A 24397-nucleotide genomic window follows, 5' to 3' on the forward strand; every position below is an offset into this window, starting at 1 on the left:
GCCCCCCCCATCTGCAAGTGTCTGAAAACATCACTGGTTAGCCACATTGAAAAGCAACTAGCCATTTATAACTATATATGTACAGTATATACAGATCCTGCTTACTTCAACAGTTAGCACACATTTTCATCTGGATGTGATACTAATAAGGTAAATTGCTATTTGAATGCATATCAAGGTATTTTTTCTACAGTGCTACCATAATTTCATTAATCCTGGTTCTCTCCCTTTATAGTTCTGTGTATTGTAATAATACTGTGAGATTAAAAAAAAAAGGTCTTTAAAAGGATATGAATTGTCACATGAACACTTGCTCTACCATGTGTGTAGGCAGCTCTCTAAAAGGTGTCTAAAAGGCTGGTTTGACTAAATTCACAACTACAGAAGTCAAATGTACCAGGTTTAATGTATCTTTAATATATTGCTATGAAAGAAAGCATAGAGTTCTTTATAATAGCAAGCCTGAAGTGGCTTTGTGTAATTTTTTTTATTATAACCTATAGTATTGCCATAAACTTAGCAGAATCATACGACAGTAATGGGGTGCATTGGAGTGCCAGACCAGGCGAAATAGTTTTGAATTGGTTAAAGAGCAGCAGGAAGGAGAGTTATGAATGTAACACTGAATTAAGGATGAGTTTACAGTGCAGTGTGGTAGACAAAAGAGCAAGGTAATCTGGGGCTGTGTAGTTGGAAGCACCACATCCCAAGGCAGGGAGGTGGTAGTAGTCCCTTTTCGTAAGGCCATGGTGCAACTGCATTTCAATAATGCTTATGGCCGGGCACTTTTGTTAGTGAAACACACTGACAGGCATTCAGAGAAGGGCAATAAAAATAATCCTGAAGGTGGGAGGATTTGGTTATGAATAAAGAACCTGGTTAAGATATATAAGGTGGTGATATAAGGAAATTAACTTCAAAATCTGTTGCTAGAGAGGAAGGTTAGGTGTTTGAAAAGGTACATAAACGCATGCTGCAATAAAACAGAGTGCCGTCTTTGAAACACGGCTGTGAAATCATTTCTTAAGCCTGGTAGTGGAAGCCCTGCCTCTTGGACACCCCAGCGTGGCCTGTGCAAAACTAACATCCATACCGTGACTTTTCTCTACCTTCCAGCTTTGATTTCTTGCTAGATTTAGAATAACTTATATAAAGGGCAGTAAGAAAACTGATCCAAAGCTACTGGATTATGACACTGTCTTAAGAAACGGCCGCTTGGTCGACGTGTTATCCTCCGATTGAAACGCCATGTCTCTGATTTCATCGTTCGTATGTAGAATGATGTTATTGTAACAATGCAGAACATAGCCAAAACAATTCAGTGTCACTGCAAAAACGGAGTTTCCCACTGAGCTGAGCTCCTCCTCCTAACTCTGATCATAGTGCCATTGCTCTCCCTCTCTCTTACATTGTATCTGAAGTATGTAATATGTAAACTCCTTTGGTTCAAGTATTAAGGCATTTTAGATTCCTTTTTAAAGGATTCGCTAAACTTTACATGATATTTTTACTTCAACCAATATAAAGAATTTAAAAACACATCAGGGTAGAAGAAAAACATGCATTAACCACTGCAGTTTTCCAGCAAATGAAAATATACCATCACAACACTGAATTAAGAGTCAAGGAAAATATTGTCAGTAAGAAGCTGGATACACTGAAGATATTCAAGACTGATGGACCAGAACCTCTTGCATCCATACCTGTGACAAATGAAAAAGGTCAGGATTAAATGAAAGCATGAGTATCTGCTGTGCCAAATTATTACTCTCCCTAGATACTAAGCAAAAATTATTGTACATCTTTATTTCTGACAAGCAATGAAAATTTACAAAAATATGGTAAACATTTTAAAACTATAGCAATGCCTTGCAAAATGCTGAAGCTGTACGAATCGTCTTTATTTTCAAGGTAATAATAAAAAAAAGGAGAAAAAGTAAAAAAATCTAATTTTAATCTAACTAATATCTAATTTTTAATACCAATTTACACGGTAATTTACTAGTTCACTAGAATGAAGTTTGTCATGCATAAGGGCATGAAAACCGTTAATTGCTTTTCTTTTTATTACCTTATTACCATACAACATACAAGTATTAATTCTTTTTTTCTCCCCATCAATAAGGACTCAATTCCTGCAAAGACAAGCTGTGACAACTGCTGGGTGTCAACTGCAAATTCAGTAATGACTCGCCACACCAAGGCAGAGCCATGTCACTCTCTACCGTGGCTGGTACAAAGGAGCTTCTGGTTTTGGTTGGGGACCCTGTATAAGCACGTGACAAAATAATAGTGATTCAGCTTCAACCTACTAGCTAGTCTGGGAATCAGGATCTGATCGCTGCTAGTGCCGTCTCCGCCATCAGTTGTTGCTTTTACTTCTATAATGTAATCTTCACTAAACTGGAGCAAAAGTTCAGCTGTTGTCTTGTCCGTGTTCAGCACGTTCATATTGGTCTGACTGCTGGTCCTGTACAAAACCTGCAGCACAAGCAGAGAGCTGTAGCGTGTCGTTTCTCCCATTAGGACCTGCCCTGCCATTTTTTTTTGTGTTTCTTGGAAACAAGGTTTCAGTCTTTAAAAAGATGGGATGAGGGAAAAGATCTGAATTTGGTTAATATTCTAGGGCGGAATTACATTTAAAGAAAGAAGGTAGCATCAATCAAGCTCTTTTATTCCAGCTTTAATCTAAAATGGCACACTGTATAATGATAACAAATGAATAATATATTCTGTTGAGTGTCTTCATAATACATTGTTCTATAAATTATCCCACCAGGTGGAATCTGTCATTATCTAGATCAGCTTCTTACGCCAACACGTAGTTTGGGAAGGAGAGAACTAATCAAAATTACAGACTCTGTTGGAAGATGTTCTGCAAGTGCTGAGTCATTATTCTGGCATGAAACTTCACTGCATTCCGTGTCCTACGTTTTAAAGAATGGAGCTACATCTGAATGTCACAGCCCGCTGCTCCGTGTGATCAGGCAGGAGGGAGGGATTTAAGAGCAACATCAGCCTCTCTTCTGTCCTGAAGGCTTGATGAGCCCGAAGAGTCCCTAGTGCCAGCGGCGAGGCTAGGCGTAGAGGTATGTCCTGGCAGAGTTTAAAAAAACACGTGGATCCCGTGCGTTCACCTGACAGAGTTTCACAAATTTGACAAGCAGGTAAGCTTGGGAGTTTCCCAGTGCAAAAACCAGCAATCCCAACTAACTCCCCCAAAATAACGGCAATAATGATGAAAGGGAAAAAAAACCTCAAGGCCACTGGAATTACACACATGCTACCTCCCTCGAAATGTGCTCCCTAATGCTGTGCCTTGCTGTAAAAATGCTCTCGGAGGGACACAGCTGCATGGCTCGCTTCCACAGGGACCACGCCACGGCTGCTCTGGTGTTTTCAAGGCCGTTTGTTGGCTCTTCTCTTCCTGGCAAACCAACTTAAGTTGACTGCACTGCCCTTGCCTTTTTGGGATAAAAACGACTCCCTAAGTGCTTTACTTCAGTAAAATTAACCAGCATTATCAAAATTCAGCTTATCCTTGTGTACTTAGCAATGTTTGTTATCCATAGGGGAACCTGAAATCGTTGTGGGAGACGGAGTATGCAGTTTGAAACTCTACATGGTACGTTTTTAGGTCAGCTACCGTTTATCCAACTAACTCCCAAAATAACGGCAATAATGATGAAAGGGAAAAAAACCTCAAGGCCACTGGAATTACACACATGCTACCTCCCTCGAAATGTGCTCCCTAATGCTGTGCCTTGCTGTAAAAATGCTCTCGGAGGGACACAGCTGCATGGCTCGCTTCCACAGGGACCACGCCACGGCTGCTCTGGTGTTTTCAAGGCCGTTTGTTGGCTCTTCTCTTCCTGGCAAACCAACTTAAGTTGACTGCACTGCCCTTGCCTTTTTGGGATAAAAACGACTCCCTAAGTGCTTTACTTCAGTAAAATTAACCAGCATTATCAAAATTCAGCTTATCCTTGTGTACTTAGCAATGTTTGTTATCCATAGGGGAACCTGAAATCGTTGTGGGAGACGGAGTATGCAGTTTGAAACTCTACATGGTACGTTTTTAGGTCAGCTACCGTTTATGAAACTAGGTGGCTTATCTAAGCTGTAAACATGTATTTCTTGCCAATACAGCTCAGAACACTGCATAGTCAGATCTTCAGCGTAACTCTTCTGCAGGATGTGGGATCCAGCTGTACCCAGCTCATCAAGAACATCCTCAGCTATTCTCTTAAACATACTTAAGATATATGACATTTAAATACCTGTACATTTGTGCGCTGATCAGATTTAGAGCAGATGTAGCAATGTAATTTCTATCAAGACAATGAGCATGTCCCACAGTACATAAGAAGAAAAAGGTTTAAGACTATCAGTTTGATATATGTGGTACTAATAAATATACCTGGCCAGCAATGGAAACTATACCCATCATCAGCTAAATCTTGGATTATATGTATGCATTTGGGTAAGTGTTGTTATATATGTGATAAATGTTACACGTTATAACATCCAAGTGTTATACATTTGGGTAAGTGGGATGCCAAGAGCTGGCAGCAATGCCTGCAGCTCCTGGCTTTGTTTGCGTGAGGAGGAGAAGGCATTTAGTGTACCGTTAATGGTAAAAGGACCACGGTTTATGAGACATTGTTAGAACACGATTTAAATCTATAAAAAGGAGATGCTACTGAAACGGTTTAGATGTGGTACTGTGCATCCTCTGAACTTGCTGCCTTGCAAATAGACAAGAAAAAGCAAACTGTGGATTGCTTTCAGATATTTTTCTGGTCTGTTTTCACTTGCCTTATACCCAGTCACCTCAGACTCGTTCTCCATAGCTCTTACTTCCTCCCAGCTGAGGATTACTCTGGAGTCGGTGACATTCCACATAACGTTTCCTGGCGGTTGACTGGGTGCTTCAAATACATAATGAAAGCAAGACTTTAATTTAATTGGCATTAGTGATTTATTCTACAGTAGGAAATAATAGTTCAGGTAATTGACTGTCATTACATGTCAGATGCAAAAGCAACTCATGCAGCCTCGTTTGTACGTTTTATGGTTCAGAGACTAAATTGGAAAAACAGAAGGAAGGAAAAATAGAATGGCCCATAATGTTGTTTCTGAAGTTGCATTATCTGTTGATGGTCCTTCATTAAATACAGCCAAACAAAAGCATATGTCGTAAGACACGGGTGATCAATTAGAGCAAACTCTAATGAAACCAACGATGGTAACAGACAATTTCTAGTTTTAGTGTATTGCCAAGAATAAGCAAATACTTCACAACAGATTATTTGTTAGACAAATTTAGTCTTAGTGAATATTCAAATCTACACGCTATGCTGATTTACTTTAATGTGTTTGTAATGTAAAAATATTTGACAGATTTTTTTTGTTGTTCTTTTAACTCAAGGCGTGATTTTGAACTGCGGTCTGTGCCATTTCAGTATCTGCAGTTGGAACAATAGTGGGCTTCGGCCAAGGAAATCTATTGGGGTTTTTTTGTTCATTAACAATCTGAGACACTTATTTTCAAAAGGAGTAGTATGCTTTTGGCTGTACGCTTTAATGTATCTTGAAACTGCCAAGCTTTCAGGGAAGGTGAAGGTAAGTACAAACCTCTTAAGATGCCTCAAGTTGGTTTCCCAGAAAATGGGTCATTCAGTGACACAATCAACAATTGAAATCTTTTCTAATGTGTCAAGGAAAACAATTTACTGTTGCTGTCACCTAGTGGAGGCAACTGCTGCTTAGGTGGACCGCACTACACTTTGATGCTGAAGGTTCCAGTATTAAACACTGACAGTGGTTTTAAACACTCCTATGCATGTGCTTATGGGTTCCCCCCCCCTCTTTTTTTCTCCTCTTTTATTTTTAAATTCTTTCACACAGATAGCTCCCTACCTTCTTTCCATGAGCAGTCAGATCAAACTCCACCTGATTATACTTCTTAACACAAAGTAGACACAAAAATGTAAGAGCGAGACTTAAAAGAATTATTCTAAAGTCAAACAACCACTCACAGGTATTTTTTTTGCAGTGTTTGCCTTGTTCTAGATACTAAATAGGATTTAACCTGATGCACTAATAGCTATTTTTTGTTAAATGTAAGAGGAGATTGGTTTACTCCTGAGAATTAAGTATTACAGCATATATGAATAGTTTTCACACTGAGATATTAAAGCTGAATTTCAAAAGAAATGAGTCATTCTTTTAAATCCACAACAAAGTATTAGTATGACATCTGAAAAAATGAAGAGTAATTATATATAAAAACTGTAAGCCTCTATCTACCACTTGACTTATGGAATTCGCTTCAGATACCAAAATCTCCAGTAATCGTCAGTGTTCAGAACTGCAGAACTTAATTTGCAATAGGTCAGATCCTGAACCACCCCATCACATCAGTGCTAAGCGTGCAAATAGCTACACGGATTTCTCTGAGACTCCTCAGATGCTTAAAGTTGGTCATACATACCAGTATTTCTCAGAATTAGAACCAACAGAACACTCTGTTGTATTCTAAGACTTTCTAAATATGAAATAATTGTAACATCTTGCCTTATACTTTAACAGTCAAAGGCAAAGACTGAATCTTCAATCTTGAAATATACTGCCACTTGAACTTAAGTATCTGTGTTTCTTGATATGGCTAATAAATAGTTACTAAGAAGTATCTTGTAGCTCATGTGGGTGAATGTAAATGCAATGTGCACAGAAATCCTTCACGGTGAAAAACACATCAATCATCACAAATATTCAAGTTACGGTAGAAATTGGGATTGATTAAAAATTACACATTTGAATGAAAAACCAGTTTCTACTGCAGCAGTACAGAGAATTATTTGTCTTCGTCAATTCAACTAGTAGTTAGCAAAATCCTTCAGACTGACATTATACTGTACCGCAATGTTGTTGCTCTCTTTATTTGCCGGCAAGATACAAGGACATAATACAACTAGTTTTTCTTTTTAATTATTCCAAACAGCAGCAATCTTGACTAAGGGCCTGATCCAGATCCTGCTCAAATCAGTGGGATCAGGTGCTTTTCCAGTTCTCATTCACACATCCCAAAGGCAGGCGGTCATTAAAAAAGAAGGACTGAAAAATCACTGAGCTGACCAGGCTGGCACAACCTCTAGTGAGCGGCCAGTAGCCACAAAGACGACTAATTAGAGAAAACTATTCATCACATGTCAGGTACAGGCTACAGGCAGCGAGTTCCTGCATATCAGCCAATTCATGGTAACTATGCATATAATATATTTAAACTCTAGCAAATATAAGTTAATCTGAGTTGGTTTAGTCCTCAGTGACAGAGCAAAACTTGGTTTTGCATATAGTAATTTCTGGTAAACGAGCTTATTTCATAATATTGATGATGTGACTACTTTTGGTAGAAGGATGTTAATATTCAAGGGAATTTGACCTTTCAGACAGATTTAACCGTACATTCTTGCGAGACTGACGGAAATACTTCAAGATTGATGACCCGGATTCTGAGTTGTATTACAATGTAAGAGCATACTAAAAATATTTCCATTTGTAGAAAAATTAGTGCAGCCTTTGACAATCTGTTCTCCAGCTTAATTGCTCCTTTTTAATAGTAAAGTGGCCTCTTGTGCAATTTGTTCAAGGGGAAACAATGGACATGAAGGATTGTTTTGCATGAATTGTATGAGGATCATTGCATTTCAAAAGCCATGCGCAAGAGAACTTACTTACTTATAAGTATGTTCTAAAACCCTGAAAACTTCACCAAGTCTCTGTTTTTTTTCCTTCCAAATAACAGACATTTTTCTTTTAAAATTCTTCCAGTCACTAGAAGAATAATAAAGGTTCTATGCAGAAATTATACATCTTACTTCCACTCCACTGGCATAGTTGAGTTTTTACTTACTCATCCCGCTAAAGTAGCAGAGGGTAGAAAATGGAAGATCTATGCGCGATTTAATTGTGTAACTCCTCTAGTCTGTATGAAAATTTAGGTCACATGCATATTGTGATTCCCAGTAACGCACCTATTTTTCATTTCCCTGCAAGTGCTAACACACCGTTATGTCTCTTGCCACTTTAAATTCAAGATACTTACGTGTCTTTTTTGTGGTAGCATTTACTGTGGCACTAAAGGGACCTGCTCCGGCACTGTTGTAAGCACGGACAGCTGTGTAGTATGCTAAGTTGCTCTTCAAACCTGTTATTCTTATTGATGTCTCATTCCCTGCAGCTTTTACTCTGTTTGAAGATTCTTCTTTTCCACCATTATTCCAGTACCTAACCTAGTAGATATAAAACAAAACCATTTAAAATCTTGCACGGAAGGGACTGTTCACCCACAGCATTTCATTTGACTCCTTTAAGTGCATTTTTTTTCTCAGCTGAAAAAGGCAGAAATACATTAAAGTTTCAAAAATATATTTACTGTGTTAAAAAAAAAAAATTCATATCCATCTGCTTTTCACGCTTGCTGCTCTTTTTAGTGCGATTGCAGGAAAAAGGAAACTGAAATATTCGATCTCGCTTGAATTAAAAAATGACAAGAGGAAAACCATTACTTCATCTAAAGAGTAAACAAGTTAAACTCAGAAAACTGTACCTTACAAAACAGTTTCTTTGGAAGTAAATGTAAAATGTCAGTTTGGAAATACTGTTAGACAGACACATGACTATTGGCACAGGAAGCAAAACACAATTTCGTTCTATGTTCTTTGTTTTTCAAAGATACTTAGAAGACAAAATCCTTCTTCTGGGTGTAGGTGGGGCAGGAAGAAAGCAAGATATGTGGTAATCTTTCGTAAATTTGTGCTGCTGTCCTGCAGCCTGCATGACCCTTCTGGCTCATGGCTCTTTACAAATGGGAGTGTATTTTAAATGAGCTTACCTCGTAGCCCAGTAACCGTCCACTGCTCATCTTCCAAGGAATGGCTGTCCAGGAGACCTTGATGGCCGAGGACGACAGACTCGTCGCAGATACCCCGGAGGGTGCTATGCTAGGCTCTATATTCGGAAATCAATAAATGAGAGATGATCAGCAGCATTGGTGACTGTGGAAATAAACATGTCCATATTCCAAAGTGATCTCACTTCTATTAACTGTTGCTATATTCTCTAATGAAACACCTCATGTTAAATATCTGGAGGTAACTCAATCAATCTGGAGATAACTCAATCACATACCTTCTTCAGCTGAAAAAACTGTGGTTACTGAACTAAATGGCCCTTCTCCTTTATTGTTGTAGACACCAACTTTGACTTCGTATGGTGAAAAGGGCAAGATGCTTTCATTCCTAAAGACGTATCTTGGTGTGTCAGGAGAGGTGACTACAGTCTGTATCCATGTTGTGGTGCCAAAGGGGCGGAAAGCAACAACATAGCCAAATCCTTCTCCGTTTTGCAATTCTTCAGGGATGGGCTGTGAGAAAAGCAACAGACGACAGAAGACTGTGATGCTACATACAGCACTGGACACGTTTTGCAGGAAGAAAGTGCCGCGAGACTAACGTACATGAGTGTAACCAGGTTCTGGTACTGCATTTGAGATCATTCCATCAGCAAATTAACTCTGGTACGGCAGAGCAAAACGTGTTCCCTTGAACCTATTTTAAGGTTTGCACTTCAAGAAGAGAACAACTTTCAGGTATATTCCTTGTTTTCTACTAAGTAAGACACTCTTCAGTGAATACTTTTTTTTTTTCAATTTCAGTCTATAGTTCATAAAAAAATTAATAATTGCTTAGTCAACTATTCTAGAATCCAATACTACCTTTGTACAGTGGCTTTTACCTTCCTCTGCTGTGATTATGATTAGGTAACCACACAGAGTAGTCAATGTAACAGTATGTTAACGTTTTTTAACTCATTAAAAAGGGATACGTAACATAAAGTAAAGTAGTATTTGATTGATTGTGTTGGCTAGCACACGCATCCAGAGTTAATGGTAGGAAAGCAAGAACTGCAAATTTGCACTGAAAGGCATAATTCTTTAGCTCAACCTTTGAGCAATGCCCCTTCCTCTTCCCCCACCCTCCTGCCCCCTTTTTAGCGTTAACATTTGTTTGAGAACAGAAGCCATCTCAGACAAACGAACTACATCTCTTACTGATTGCCATCTAGCACAGTAGCACATGAGAGCAAAAGAGGGAAGGCAAACGTGCATAGCTCACGTTACAGAATGTTACCGAGCACATATACATCCTAGATGAGAAGCTGCTGCAGCCAGGGAAATTCATCTTTTAAGAAGAGTTTGAATGAAAACAATCATTCTCTGAAGAAAATTGCTTGCCAGAAAACTTACATCCCATGTTATGACCAGTTCAGACCTGCTGCCTCCTCCCCCACTGACTTCAGATGGGGGAATTTCGGGAACTGTGGAAAGGAAACGTATAGCTGTCTACACAGTGCAGATACAAGAGACGACATCATATAACGTTAACCTCCTGCTCGGAAGCTAACCCGGCTGTAGTCACACTTCTTTTGCAAACCAAGGCAAGTGCTTTTGAGGCAGGGTGGGCAGTCCTGGAACGCGCCAGCCCCGTCCTGCATTCACCGTGCTGCTTTCCATCACTGGGGCACGCTGATGTTTTTCTGAGCACTTGAAGAACCTCACCAGCTCGCAGACTGAACCCTGTATGCTAATGTTTAGGAACTTCTAAAAATTGGAGGCACGCTTCACTTTTTTAATAGGGCTAACTTATGCAGATGTATTGGGCAAGGGCCTTATTCCAAGTAAACTCCTGGGGTTTTAATTGACATGCTCTTCTGAGCCACATGCTTATTACATGGAAGGTGTACACTGATCAAACACTAGGAATGAAAAAACCCTGTCAAAATTAACCTCTTTCCATCCATTAATACCTTCAAACTCTGCAGCACTGCCTGAACTGACAGATTTTAGCATACTGAATATAGTTTAAATGTATTTAGATGTTATTCTTCTGTGATGTTCAGTAATGCAACGCAAACTGTCCCATAGCTAAATGGAAATCATGAACAAACTAGTTATAGGCTTTTATATTTGATGGCAATTTCAAGCTTGTTTGCAAAGAGCCAAGGATATGAATGCTCCTTTTTTGTTAATATTCAAGACTCTTGAATTAAAAACAAATAGAAGAACCCACTAACCTGCCTCTTCAGTTCTTACTTTTTCTGAGGGTAAACTAGGTTCTCCACCTCCTATTTTGTTACTGGCAACTACACGAAATTCATATTCAACCCAAGGATTTAAATCCACTACTGTGGTGGTGAATGTTTTTCCATCAATCACATCTGGAACTAGTAAAAACAAAAAGAAAGAAAAAAGGAAACTAAGAACATGGTGTCCCTGGTCGAAAACATTTCAACAGAGCCTGTAGCAAGAATTATGTTTTACCTGTTGTAACTCGCTGCCAGCCAACTGAAAAAGGTGTCCTTGCTTGTATGGTGTAAGTGGTTACTGGGCTGTGATTATCTGTGCCTTCTTGCCAGGAGATCTGAGCCGTGGTATCAGTTATTTCATCCACTTTCACATGTTCGGGGGGGCCAGGTGAGCCTAGAATCAGATTGAAAAATAGGTAGAGTTCTGTAAAGCTAGTACCCTGGAACTCACTAACACAGCAGTACGGATTCCCACTTTATCAGCACTGTGGGAAGAAAAAAACAATTCAGCTTGGAATAAGAACATTTGTAATTATTGTTTTACATTTACTAAAGCCTGATAATCTATTTCTGAAATACTCTGAACCGTAGCACAGATGACGGGGGGGGGTTGGCTTTTTTTTCCCCAAGAACCTTTGTTCAGCATGATCCCTCTGTCTTTCCAATGTCTTTCACTTTAGTCTTTGATGTCCTCTTTTAATCTACTAATACATCTCTGTAGTCTGCCAATTTGTTATCTACGGCTGTTTTACTCTACGATGAACAGCAGCAATTTTTCAGCACAACATCTGAACAGCACCCCGAGCAGCAATTCAGTCAGGCAAGCTTTCTGCTGCCTTCTGGAAAATCCTGATTCTGGGCCTCCTGGCAAAAATGCTGGTTTTTTTGTCTCATCTGCACCAGCAAAGGGGATTGAAAAAACGTCTCGTTCCCTCTCGTCAGTGACTTGAAGGACTGTCAGTGAGAAAAGATGTGAAGTCAAGATTTATTATATCCTTCAGCTCTTAATTTCTCTGGGAGAAATTAAGCTAAAATTCTCCCTATCTGCGGAATCACGTAATTCAAGTCATAGATGAACTGGGTTTTGTGATCTACAGTATCAGTTGTTCCTGTAATCTACAACACACCGAAGTCAGAAAATATGATTCATGGTAACTGAAGCTGAAATTTACCTCGTACGATAAGGTCCGCTGCAGATGCTACACTATCCACTTCTGTCTTCACCATACAAACATATTTTCCAGTATGTTTCAGCTGGATGTTTCTAATCATTAAATCTCCTGATGCACTCTGTCGAAATACAAAGTTCTTATTAACGTAAATGTACTACCTTGTAATTTAATATTAAGAAAGATTGTATTTGTAAGTGGAGAAGAAATCAACCAAGAATGCTGAAGATAAAAGTTGCTCAAAAATTGCACTGGCAGACAGCCTGCAGGATAACAAGTTATTACCCATCAGCTGCTCCGCGGTAATTGTCTGTTAAGCATTTTCCTAATAAACGAAAATGTGAGGTTCTCTCTTACGGGAGAAGTAAGCTACAACATGGTGAGCTCATACTGGGAATGTGCCTTCTGACTGCTATTAGGGACCGTGAAGAAAGCCACTGCCCTGTGGCCAACCATTTGTCTCAAAGCCCTAAAAAAGAGAAAACCGGGTTGCTATGGCCATTAACCAATTTGACTTCTAGACAGAATTTGTAAGTCTAGTTATCACAGATTTTTAAGGAGTTCAAATCAGTAAACAATAAAGCTGAATTTGGTCCATTCTACAGCATGCAAGAACACTTTCATTTAACGGTTGTACATTTCGGGCTAAATTCCCCGAATTTTACAAGTCTAAGTTCTATGCTTTGTTCTTCACTGAGTATTTAATCTTTGGTCATTTTTTTCCCTGTTGGTCTCGTTCATGTCATAGCATGTGGCTGATCTCCTGAATCAAGGGAAACATACATAAAACTTAAGTGAAAACTGTAACTTTATATCACGTTAGGGCTCCTTGTATACTATTTGTTTTCTACATCACTGAGTAGAGAACTTGATACTAAACCTTTGGTAGCCAGTTATCACTTCAAAAAAAATCTCCTCTTTGTGTCAGCTGAATTACTGCTTTATCCCAGTTCACATCGTATTTTCCAGGTGAAAAATCTCTCAGTCAGACTTCAATTTTTTAAAGTTTTTATTTATTTATTTTTTTTATTTTCTGGAGAAGCGGCGTTTCATTTGAGGACAGAACCCTATTTTGTGGGTATTTTCAGCTACTCTGGCCACATGACTGATTCTTGGGCGCACAGTAGTTTGGGAAAAAAGTGGAGGCATGATTCTGGGGTTTATTTTTGTCTTCGGAAAAAAAAAAATTCACAACCTTTCCAACCATTTGATTATTTTTCTTTGTTTCACACTCACACCCATTATTTCAGCATTATGAGGTCTCACTTCTTTGTTCAACACAAGCTGAAAACAATTCTGCCTGATTCCCTTCCATGCGTGTGTAAACGCAATGCCTGGTCTTCTATGAAAGCACAGATTTGCAGGACCGTTCAGCGCTGACTGCCTACAGTACATTAGAAGCTGAGTCGAAGGCAATCTAAAATCCATCTGCTTGATGGGAAGTGAATGTTCAGGGAATGACCAACAGCAGCAATGCATACTCACAAGCCAATCATGTTCTACGCGAACTTATTGTAGCGCACTAAATTTAAAACATCTCGATAAAGGGGACTGTCAAATAAAATAATTATACTTGAAAGAAAACCCACCAAAAATATTAACACTGCATTTTAATTACTTGTGGGCATTTTGGGGAAGAATCTCAAAGTACTGGGGAAAACACAGAAACCTGCAGCAGCAAAAAGCTACAACGTAGAAGGCACCCTCACCTCCCGTGGCTCTGCAGACCATCAGCGGTATCCACATTCTTGCCTAGCCAGATTAAACCTTTGTCAGCGTGGACAAGTCCATGTGACAGTAAGATCACCTTCCTTTCTCCATGCTACCCAGAATACAAATAAAGAGTAGTCCATGCAGTAGGAACAGCTGCTGAAATTGCTTTTGCTTCTCCTGACTGCTTAACAGTCTCAGCCATTGCTGGGCTCTATAAGCAGGTGATACCCCAAACAGTTTAGAGGCAATCTGTTCAAAATTTTGGAATCCGCTTGGTTTGCCATACTCTTTGTATAAATCATCTGTCTAACAAAAAAAAGAGCAGTAAGACAGTGTTACATTCTGTATTTTTCTAACCATCTGGAAGACCAGGTGGTGGTCCCATAACATTCCCATTAACTACTACATGTCGGAGACCTCAGGCATGCGTGACAGGGACTTCCAAGACATCATTACATAGAAATCTACCCTTCGAAAAACTATTTTCCTTTTGCCATGTTTACGACCAAGAAAGGAAGTTATTTTTTGCACAGATATTTTCATTTAACAAATACACACTGCAACTACTGGAAGGCTTAGAACATATTTATGCTTATTTACTTACCATGATCCACCTATAACTCCAGATGAAATTATTCCACTGACCTTAATGTGATACAAAGCGCATAAAATATTTTCGTGGATCTCTTGGTAACCCATGAAGTTTTCTGCTAACGAGCTTCAATCCCTCTTTACACAAATAAGAGTTTAAAAAAAAAAAAACTCTGAATGTCTATATTCCATAAAACCCCCTAATTCTGTCCCTTATGAAAAATTTCCAAGTAAAACGTTCTAGATTCAGAGTTCTGAATTAGCCAATACTCAACCTGGATTTTTCTTCAGCACTGACTGAGAATTTTTTGTGGAAAAACTACTTTTTGATGCTTTTTTCCTTAGAGGGGAAGAAAAACCCACACACCTAAACAAGGCTTTGATTTGGAAATATGCCTGTGTTTGTTTGTTTGTTTTAGGAAAAAGCTGGAAATTTTAGTGAGGAAAAAAATATTGCATTTGCCAATCAGCTTTTGAAGCCTTAATTGAGCCAGTAAAACTGTCAGATTCAGGGTTTGGTATGTTTTTAACCTTTCCTTTCTAATATTACCATTTGTATATACAACCAAAGTACAGCTGGGGGGAAATACTACTAAATAAATAAAGTCCATGTAGCAATACTGGAAGGTAACAGGCTCTGAAATCGGAGCATTCCCATTACAGCATGACAGATGGTCCAGTTTGTAATTCTCAGAACGTTTCTGTGAAAATGTACATGATCTATGAATATCTCATGGCTCCTACAAGGAAATCTCATCATCTCCACACGCACTTACATTTAATCAATTGCGAACTGCAGGACAATCTGTGTGTTTGGTGCCTACTGATTAAATGCTAAATCTTTCATAGAATCATAGAGTCATTTAGGTTGGAAAAGACCTTTAAGATCATCAAGCCCGACCGTTAACCTAGAACTGCCAAGCCCACCACTAAACCATGTCCCTAAGCACCACATCTACGGGTCTTTTAAATACCTCCAGGGACGGTGACTCAACCACTTCCCTGGGCAGCCTGTTCCAAGGCTTGACAACCCTTTCGGCTATTTACTTCAATGTTTACAGCAAAAAAGAATAAAGTTAGGTGCTGAAATTTCAGTTTCACAGGCAGTAGTGTCTAACCCACAGCTATTGCTCTAGAGCAGGGGATCTGGCAAGAACATGCGAAAGGAAACTTTATGAAGGCTTAAAATGGCTGGTTTCATGCTGATACTCAGCTGCCTGTTTTGTTATCACTTGGCCATGGCTTGCACTGTAATAAGACCTTTTGCTCTAATTGATTTCATTCTCTTGATATATCCTTCTTCTGTCTTAATGCTTTACTTGTCATGTTTCGATTAGAAGGCTAAATTCTAAAAACCATTAATGTCACCACGCCTGCCCCCCCCTCCCCGCAGCATCTCTCCATCCTGCATAGGAAATATTTAATGAGATATATGGCTTCTCACCCGGGGATGCTAAGGCAGAATGTTGAGGGATACATTAGGGATGCAAGTGCAGGAAAAATAAGGAAAGATGGGATGTTTCTGTTCAGCTTTAGGCTGAAGCTCACAAAGTCTGCATCAAGTTCCTCAATCTGTCTTTGCTGTGTTTCATGTGATCTTGGGGAAAATCACGTGGGGCCAGATGCAGAAACAGAGGTAGGAACTTACAATACTTCAGGTCTAAAATACAAGGCATCTGAACAACGGGTTATGGGCAGAGGGCTAGCTCAATGAATGATTTCCCTCTGACACAGAAGAAAATTCTACAGGCCCAAAAGAGAAGAAACATCCTATTTTTACCATGTTGAGAAAAGAAAAAAATGTAAGCCTGTCTGTTCTGCATACATCTATAAGGCAAATGAAAAGAAGGTGTTTGCAACTTACCCCTCCAACCTTCTCAAAATGAGAAACGTCTTTCTTGAAATCGGTGAGCGTTCCATTGAAATACCAGGTGAAGCTGATGTCCAGTATAGGATCATGCTGAACCTGGCAAGGCAAGACGACACTTTCTCCGACAGTGACATCCATGTTGGAAGGTGCCAACGTAATCCTTGTTGGCTCTGTTGAGAGCAGAAATACCAGTTATTGGATTCCTGTATTGCTGAGCTTTGCTTGCTACTAATATTCTACCACGTTCTTCAAACCTGATTAATGACAGTCACTTCAAATTATGCGGCTGGACTATAAATGCTGCTGCCCGACCCCTCTTGTTGGAGCATTGTGTCCTTGCACATTTACCAGTGGGAGCTACTCGACGCTGAAAAGGTAAATTTTAACCTGCTGCGTACAGGCCAATATACTTTACAAAGCTAAATGCACTGCAACCCACAGCAATGAAATTACCATTCAAGAGCGTGTGTGGTTCTCAGCAATAACACTCATGTTTTGGAGCAGGAAGCTGTAGTAGCAGCCACTGGGAAGATTAAGAGGTGGGAGTGAGAGAAGGAGCTAATAAAATCTGGAAACCAGAGGAAATCCACACAGGGTAGAACGCATTGGATGTTTGGGTCCACATATCATACAGAACATAAACAGTGTCATTAAGAACAGCTGCTTGTTATTCCAGAATCAATTAATGGAGAAAAATTTCAAGTACTGTAAATACTATAAAACCAAAATTTAATTCTAGAAATCCTTTGTATATAATTCTATTATTTGTATATAAAGGGACATGAATCATTTAGGAGCACAGACTGAAAATGTGAAGCTGTTAATTCACTGAACAAAATAATTCCGTTTGGATCTATGAGATATATAGGATATGTAATGCAGTAAGATATTAGATAATTCTGAGTTTGGAAAATCTTTCAGATTTTCCAATCTTTAAAAAAGAACGTCATGAGAAAAGACATTCTTCAGATAAACTTCACAGTCCTTTTAATCCAGTATCTTAGACAGCAGTTAGTAATAGATGGCTTAGAGGAAGGGGCAAGAAACCTTTTAACAACAATTATGTATACAATTCGCTTTTGAAAGACTTTGTATTTTACTGCCCGTGGAGTCCCTGAACACTCCTGCAGCTGGAGTTTCAACCACATCTTTTTCCATAAGCAAACAGAATATAGTTCCTTAGGGCCAAACAGATTTTGGACTGGAATATAAAATTACCTCAAATATTTTTTTGATTGCCATGGGTTTTCTTCCTCAACAAATTAAAAAACCCCCCTGAACTTAAAAGCATAATTGCACTATTTAGTATTTAGATAAGTGAGAGAAGGGAGGAAAATGTTCAGAACTCCCTCACGTCTGAGAAATATCTTTCTCAAAGACAGAAAATCCCTCAGTCTCTTTCAACTAATACAAGATCTGTAACAAATATCCTTTTATCTTTATATATTGTTAAACATATAAGTCTCACGCTGTTTATTTTCCACCACATTTAGTGTTTTTTCAATAAGCAAACTCAGACTCCACATCGTTGCAGACTTCTGCTGCAGAGTTTGCAATTCAATTTACATCACCTCACAGATGACCCTCCGTTCCAGCTCACCTACCTGTAACTATTAAGTTTGTTGAGCCACTGGCTGTTCCAAACTGGTTTGCTGCCAGGCACGTGTAGCTTCCAGCATCAACTTTGGTCACGTTGGCTATTCTTAGTCCTCCGTCCTCTAATAACATGATTCTAAAAAGTTATGAAGAGATTTTAAAAGTTGCAGCATTGGTTTGTAGACAAAATGCTTTAATACTCATACTGTTACCTTAGATATATGAAACCGCATCAATTACCAACTTGATGTTTGAAAATTTTGTGGCCATACACTGGCAATATACAACAAATTTGAACCCATCATATATTACTCACCATTTTGGACACCAGTAGAACCAATGTTTAAGATACGTGTATGTGCATATGTATGTTAGTATGTTTGTGTGTGTGAGTGAGAAATCCCACATTAAACTCCATCTTTTTCAGCTGCACCAATTGAAACTAGAATAATTTTCAATGGTATTATGTTGCCTCATGCAGTCTTGCATGGTAACTTTGAAATAACTGTGTATCATTCTTATGATGATGCAATGGGATTTTTCATACGCAATCCAGATTTTGCACTTTTCAGGGTTCATATATACAAGCCTAACACCTACTGCATTGAAGTCAATAGCTCATTTGCACAACTGACTCCGTAAAGCAGGATTTAGCCCGTGCAAGTATAAACTCAGTATTTATTTAGAAAGCAGACTGAGACTTCACGCTGTTGCAGACTTCTGTCTCAGTTTATCACCAACGCTGAGCAGGACCTGCAGACATGGTAGACATATGCTTTGTGGAATGACTTGAAGGGAAGAAAATTCCCTCCACCCCACACAAACTCCACCAGTGAGAATCACGCCTAATGGACAGATAGCATGGAACAAAACAGAAAGATGCTTATAAAAGATGTGGACAAAAGACGACTTGCATTACTGATATAGACAGAAGAGCACCAGCATCTCAGCAGTAGACGTGACATCCTAGACAACAGCACTGGAAGGATGCAAAGGTAAGGCTAATTTGACTCCCTCTTTCCCTATTTCTGCTCCTCCTATCTGTCACATCCTTAGCTGCAGGACCTTCTACCAAGCCTTCCCTAAGATAACCTGGAGCAGCTATATAACTAACCGTATATAAAAATGTCCAGAATAATTAACAAAAAAGTAAACAACATTTTCCTGATATGCCTGATTCTATCTCCGATCACATCAATCCATTTCAAAGGCACCAAGTGAATCACAGCAAGGCTATTCTGTTGGTTCCCTAAGCACCTTAGCTAGAAGGTATTTTGGAAATGCCCCAAACACCCACATCTAGCTACAGAGAAGCAAGAGAACAGCAAACAACAGTAACGCTCCAGGAGAACCTCTAATGGCGTTAGTTGGAGTCTTACACAGCTGTCAGAGTAATTATCAGCTGAGAAGGCAGCAAATGTCATGAAACTTAACATTGCTATCTTCCCTTTCTCAGAAGTCATGAGGAGTTTGCCTTCTCATTTGCATGTACTTCATTATTAAGCTGCTGCTTTATTCAGTACAAAACTAATTAGATACACATCCTTGCTGCTCTTTTTGTTTTTAACACACTTGAGGCAAAATTAGTATCAGTAGATCTCCATCATTTGTCCCAACTGAGATTGAGTTCTCTACAGTTAAATACGTATTACAAAAAGTAGATGGGGAAGTCCGCTGTGTTAGGTGGGAATTGGGATCACTGCCTTTCTTCTCAAAACTTGTCCCAAGCATGGGATAAGCAGGATGCCCACTTGAAAAAACAGGTTCCTTGCTCTTCTGGCATTCACACAGTGTAACTAACAGCTCAGCGTGAGCAATTCTCCATGTGAAGCTCCACATGTGCTACGGTAGCTGATGAAGGATAACGCAAGCTTGAAGCCGCAGCACTGGGTGCAGGGCAAGCCTGTAAAGACTTCTAGGACTGAAGGCAGGCATAGCTAAGACACACCTGGTGAATGCACCACCTTAGATTTATCTGCATTGCCAAAATAAAAATTGGCCCATAAAAGGTATACGCTTCAGTAAGCTGCACTGTCATGAATTATTTATAGTAATTTTTATTATAAATAATACAGTGTTACAATGTTTTGTTTTTTTTTTTTTTAAAGCAATTCAGCTGAATCTGTATTTCCGAGAATAATTAAGTTGGTAAATAAGGGCAGCAGAACACGACTCTTGCATTGCCAAAATAAAAATCGGCCCATAAAAGGTATACGCTTCAGTAAGCTGCACTGTCATGAATTATTTATAGTAATTTTTATTATAAATAATACAGTGTTACAATGTTTTGTTTTTTTTTTTTTTAAAGCAATTCAGCTGAATCTGTATTTCCGAGAATAATTAAGTTGGTAAATAAGGGCAGCAGAACACGACTCTGGAGTTTGATGGGTTCAGTGATCTTATCCTTCACCCTTAACTTCTCTGATTCTCCAAAACCATGTTCACTAACCGCAGACCACGGCGGTGGGAGTCTATCATGGCTCTGTAGTTGTTACGCTGCTCCTTTCCCTTAATAGCAAGTTCACCTAATCCTCAACACCACATGGAGACTGCATTTTAAATGTCTGAAAGCAGGAGTCTGGATTCCTTCCACAGCTGCACTGCTCTTTACGATGAAACATACTCTAGAAATAAGCACAGCTTTTAATGTTTTTTTTCTTAATTATTTTGAATTGCATTTTGTATTTTCTTAAAAAAAGGTGTTATAACACTCAAGGCTGTAGTTGAGATACATTTCCTTTGGGCAAAGGTGATACAATAATGAAATTAACAGATGCAAATTACAAGAGATAACAAGTCACCCTGTTAGAACGACAGACAAAAGCGTCTTATTTGGGGGAGAGAAAGAGTTATAAAAAGATAGACGGTTTAATCAGTTTACATTTGGAAGTAACCATCTTTGAATCTTCCAAAGTATACTGAGGCACCCAAGCCAATGTGGTGGCGCTTGAAGCATATTCGTAAGGAGGATGTGCTTCACCAGTGTCAGCACAGCTGACCTCCCTGAGGCTTATTAATTTATTTTGGAAAAGTAATATTTGGCTGCACTTTATATTAGATGGAACATTTATAGCTAATTAAATCTTACCATATGGTTTATAGGTATTTTAAATGTGCTAAAGACATGATTAATATATTTTATAGGCAATTATAACGACATCAATAAAAGGCAACTATCAATTATAGTTGCCAGCAAGCTATTGTGTTGTTGGACTTTCTAGCTATCTGTATATTTTGCAAAGGCTTGTATTGCATCGTCTACTTTGAAGCAGTTTCCAGCAGAAAAAATGCAAAACCAAATAAAAACCCAACAGTGTTGACAAAGCCTGAGATCAAACAAAGGAAAAAATAGGATCAGGGTACAAACCAGAAAATGTCTATTGTTTAGTTAAAATGAATCACATTTAGAGTACTCTGAGCTACCTGCAAGTCTAGCTTGCCTAAAATAATTAAGCAACAGGCTTATTAAAACCAAGATATAATTAAGAATCAAGTTTTTTTCCAGAATTAAAAAAAACAACCAACAACAAATCAATTCTAGAAAAAAATTATTGTCAAAATAAAATCTTTACTGGTAGACTAAAAAGAGAAACTCTTTACTTTTTTTATTGCAAAACAGTAGATGCAGCACAGCCTATGAAAACACTAAATCCAGAAATAGCTCCTGCTGAAACATTAGACAAACTGAAGCTTTTACTATACCTAAAATTATTAGATATTCACACACTGTGCTAAAACAAATGTACTTTGGCTGGCCCACTGCCAGGAAGCAATCTAGATCTCTAATACAAAAAAATTACACATCCTTTGGCGTTCCCTGTATCTACAAGCATTTTTCCAATACGTTTTGCTGAAGGCCAGCAATTTTCAAAGCAAATTCCATTTTCAACAACCTGCACACTTTTGATGCACTGGCAAATGGCAGAAACTTTTAGCCCTGTAAAATAGAGGTAATTGGTGGAATAATGCTTTGCACGTATCCATTTGCACAACTGGAGACTGATTTAGGACCTGTTTGGTCATCAGATCAAAACATCATTGACAAAATCATTCTCTCTCACTAACTCTTGAGCAAAATTGTGGGAAATTGACCTTTGAGAAGATTCTTTTTTTCCAATAGTCAAAGGGATGGCATAACTCCCCCACCACCACCTAAACAAACCTACAACAGCCAAAAGTCTTAACTCATGTCCATGCTCTTTGACTGAGGTCAAAAGAATGGGGAGAGGGATTAACCAACTTCAGGACTTCAGGGTTCCTGACTTGAGAGGCCCATGTTGGTAAAACTATGAGAGTCTTCCTGTCCCACCCAAACGAGGAGCAGGCATTACAGATCTTCCAGACAGCTGGGGTTACAGTCTCCATCAATTCTGCCCAGTCCGTCAGGTTTTATACATGACATTATAATTTATTAGTTACCTTAGTCATAACCGACCATGGAGAAATCCAACTGTGAAACGAGCGCATGTACTTCTCATACTGATAAATTATTTTACTATTGTTACAGACTGCACCAAATCTTCCTATTTTCAGATATTGAAACAAATATCATCTGGGACTAGAAGGCAAGTGATGCTCCAGGATGCCAATCTGAGATCTGTCAGCTTCAGTATCTGTAGCGTAAGAATATTCAAGCTATTCTGCATTCACTGACCCCATACCTACTTGCTCAGAGAACTGGGACAGCATTATCGAGAGGTTTGCGTAGTTTTACCTTACTGACCAAAATCCTGTTAAATTGAAGTGTTGGTGCAGTACAGCCATATACCCATGACTACAGGCCAGAACATGCCTCAGGATCCAAGACCACAAGGCTGCCACCCGAAATTTAGTGTCATTAATGAAACTGTTAATGAACGCAAATTTGCTCATCTTCCTGTGACAATACTTTATTACTAAAATAACAGACATAATCAAACTAAGTAATCACTGCCTTTTTTGTCAGATTATTCAGCAGAAAAGCCAACTATTTTAGATCCTTATTGATATGATAATAAACATAAACATACTGCTTTCCAGTTCGTAACACTTCAGTACGAAGGAACAGTGGAAAAGTGGGTCAAAACTGCCTTTTTTATATATCAGTCAAATTCCAGCTAAATTAAACCAGATTAATTAACAAGAAAGTCAGCAAAAGAAAAAGCTCCTATTGAAGTACTGGTACATAAATGCATTACTTTCCACATCACAGCATTGCAAACTGTAACACAAAATGAAATAAAAATACTTAATTCAAACCGTAGGGAAGATAAAACCAGTAACTGATATTTCTAAGAATCATGCAACATTTTATCAGGAATTATTTCTCCTCTATTTCCTTCCCCCTTAATTTGACATCACTTCACCACAGATAAAGATGCTGAAACTGGAGATTTTAAAGAGAATTGCACTGGAATGCCTTTTAGTGAAGTTAAAGTTTGCAGCAGCTTTTCATCTTTTTCTAGTCTTGGTAAATCTAGAAACGTCTAGGAATAAAGGTGGATTTGTCTACAGGTGAAACACCGCTACACGTGTTCTCAAAATCCCTTGTATTAGTCTGTTTCCAGTCAGGTATTTGAGCCAGGAGCACAGGACCCGCTACAGCCAACGTGCAGCAACTGTCATATACATACATAAAACATTTAAAGAAATCTTTAAAGGGGCTACCTAGGTTACAGCATATTTTGGTATGTCTTCTGTTTTTGATGAGTTAAACTAGTATCAAGTGTATTTAACCTTGGTGAAACGTCTAATCCTCCTTTTTTGGAGGACAAAAGAAAAATAAAAGCACACCCGTCTGGAGATGGAGGTGCCTCAGGCCAGCTTTTCAACACAGAAGGTGGTCCATGAAGGCCACTACAGTTTGCATCCTCTGCTCTCTCTACCTGGAGACACTGGGGGCTATGGCCTGCTGTCACTAGAAGCTGCTCCAGATTAACGTGGAATAAACAAAACCTAGTTGTGGCTCAATGACTGCAGATAAAATAGACTTTAGAGAAATTGTTTTCAAGGCCTTATAGTAGGAGATGGTTGGCAAGGAACAGCCTGAGGAAGTACAAGCAGCTCCCAGTGCGGTGGTACACACTATAACCATAATATGGGGTGAAAAATTACCCGTGCAGGTAATCAGGTACCCTCAGTACCTGATCTGGCAGTCATTAAAGACAAGAGAATTCTTGCTAATTCTTGATTATTATGCTCATTACATCACCCAAAATTATTTATTCCAAAGGTCCAAAACTGCATTCTGGTGGGAAGCGTATCTTCCTTCAGTACCCAATTAATTTAATTCCCGGTTTCTGTCTTTCCTTCTGCATGTTCTTCAGTG

At 38.9% G+C, this 24397-nt stretch overlaps 1 protein-coding gene across 1 annotated transcript in view; it reads right to left on the reverse strand.

Moving 5' to 3' along the window:
• Positions 1-1602: 1602 nt before the first annotated feature.
• CNTN3 (contactin 3) overlaps positions 1603-24397 on the reverse strand; it is a 60952-nt gene continuing 38157 nt past the window's right edge. Inside the window, exons 11-22 of the mRNA XM_009283371.2 lie at positions 18099-18226; positions 16489-16664; positions 12324-12441; positions 11387-11545; positions 11140-11289; positions 10313-10383; positions 9196-9430; positions 8900-9015; positions 8111-8297; positions 4819-4931; positions 2313-2481; positions 1603-1703 (exon numbers count right to left, since the gene is read on the reverse strand). Coding sequence (XP_009281646.2) covers positions 1603-1703; positions 2313-2481; positions 4819-4931; positions 8111-8297; positions 8900-9015; positions 9196-9430; positions 10313-10383; positions 11140-11289; positions 11387-11545; positions 12324-12441; positions 16489-16664; positions 18099-18226 — 1723 coding nt within the window. The remainder of the gene's footprint in view (positions 1704-2312; positions 2482-4818; positions 4932-8110; positions 8298-8899; positions 9016-9195; positions 9431-10312; positions 10384-11139; positions 11290-11386; positions 11546-12323; positions 12442-16488; positions 16665-18098; positions 18227-24397) is intronic.

Source organism: Aptenodytes forsteri, unplaced genomic scaffold (assembly GCF_000699145.1).
Source record: "Aptenodytes forsteri isolate BGI_AS27 unplaced genomic scaffold, ASM69914v1 Scaffold262, whole genome shotgun sequence".
Taxonomy (NCBI): domain Eukaryota; kingdom Metazoa; phylum Chordata; class Aves; order Sphenisciformes; family Spheniscidae; genus Aptenodytes; species Aptenodytes forsteri.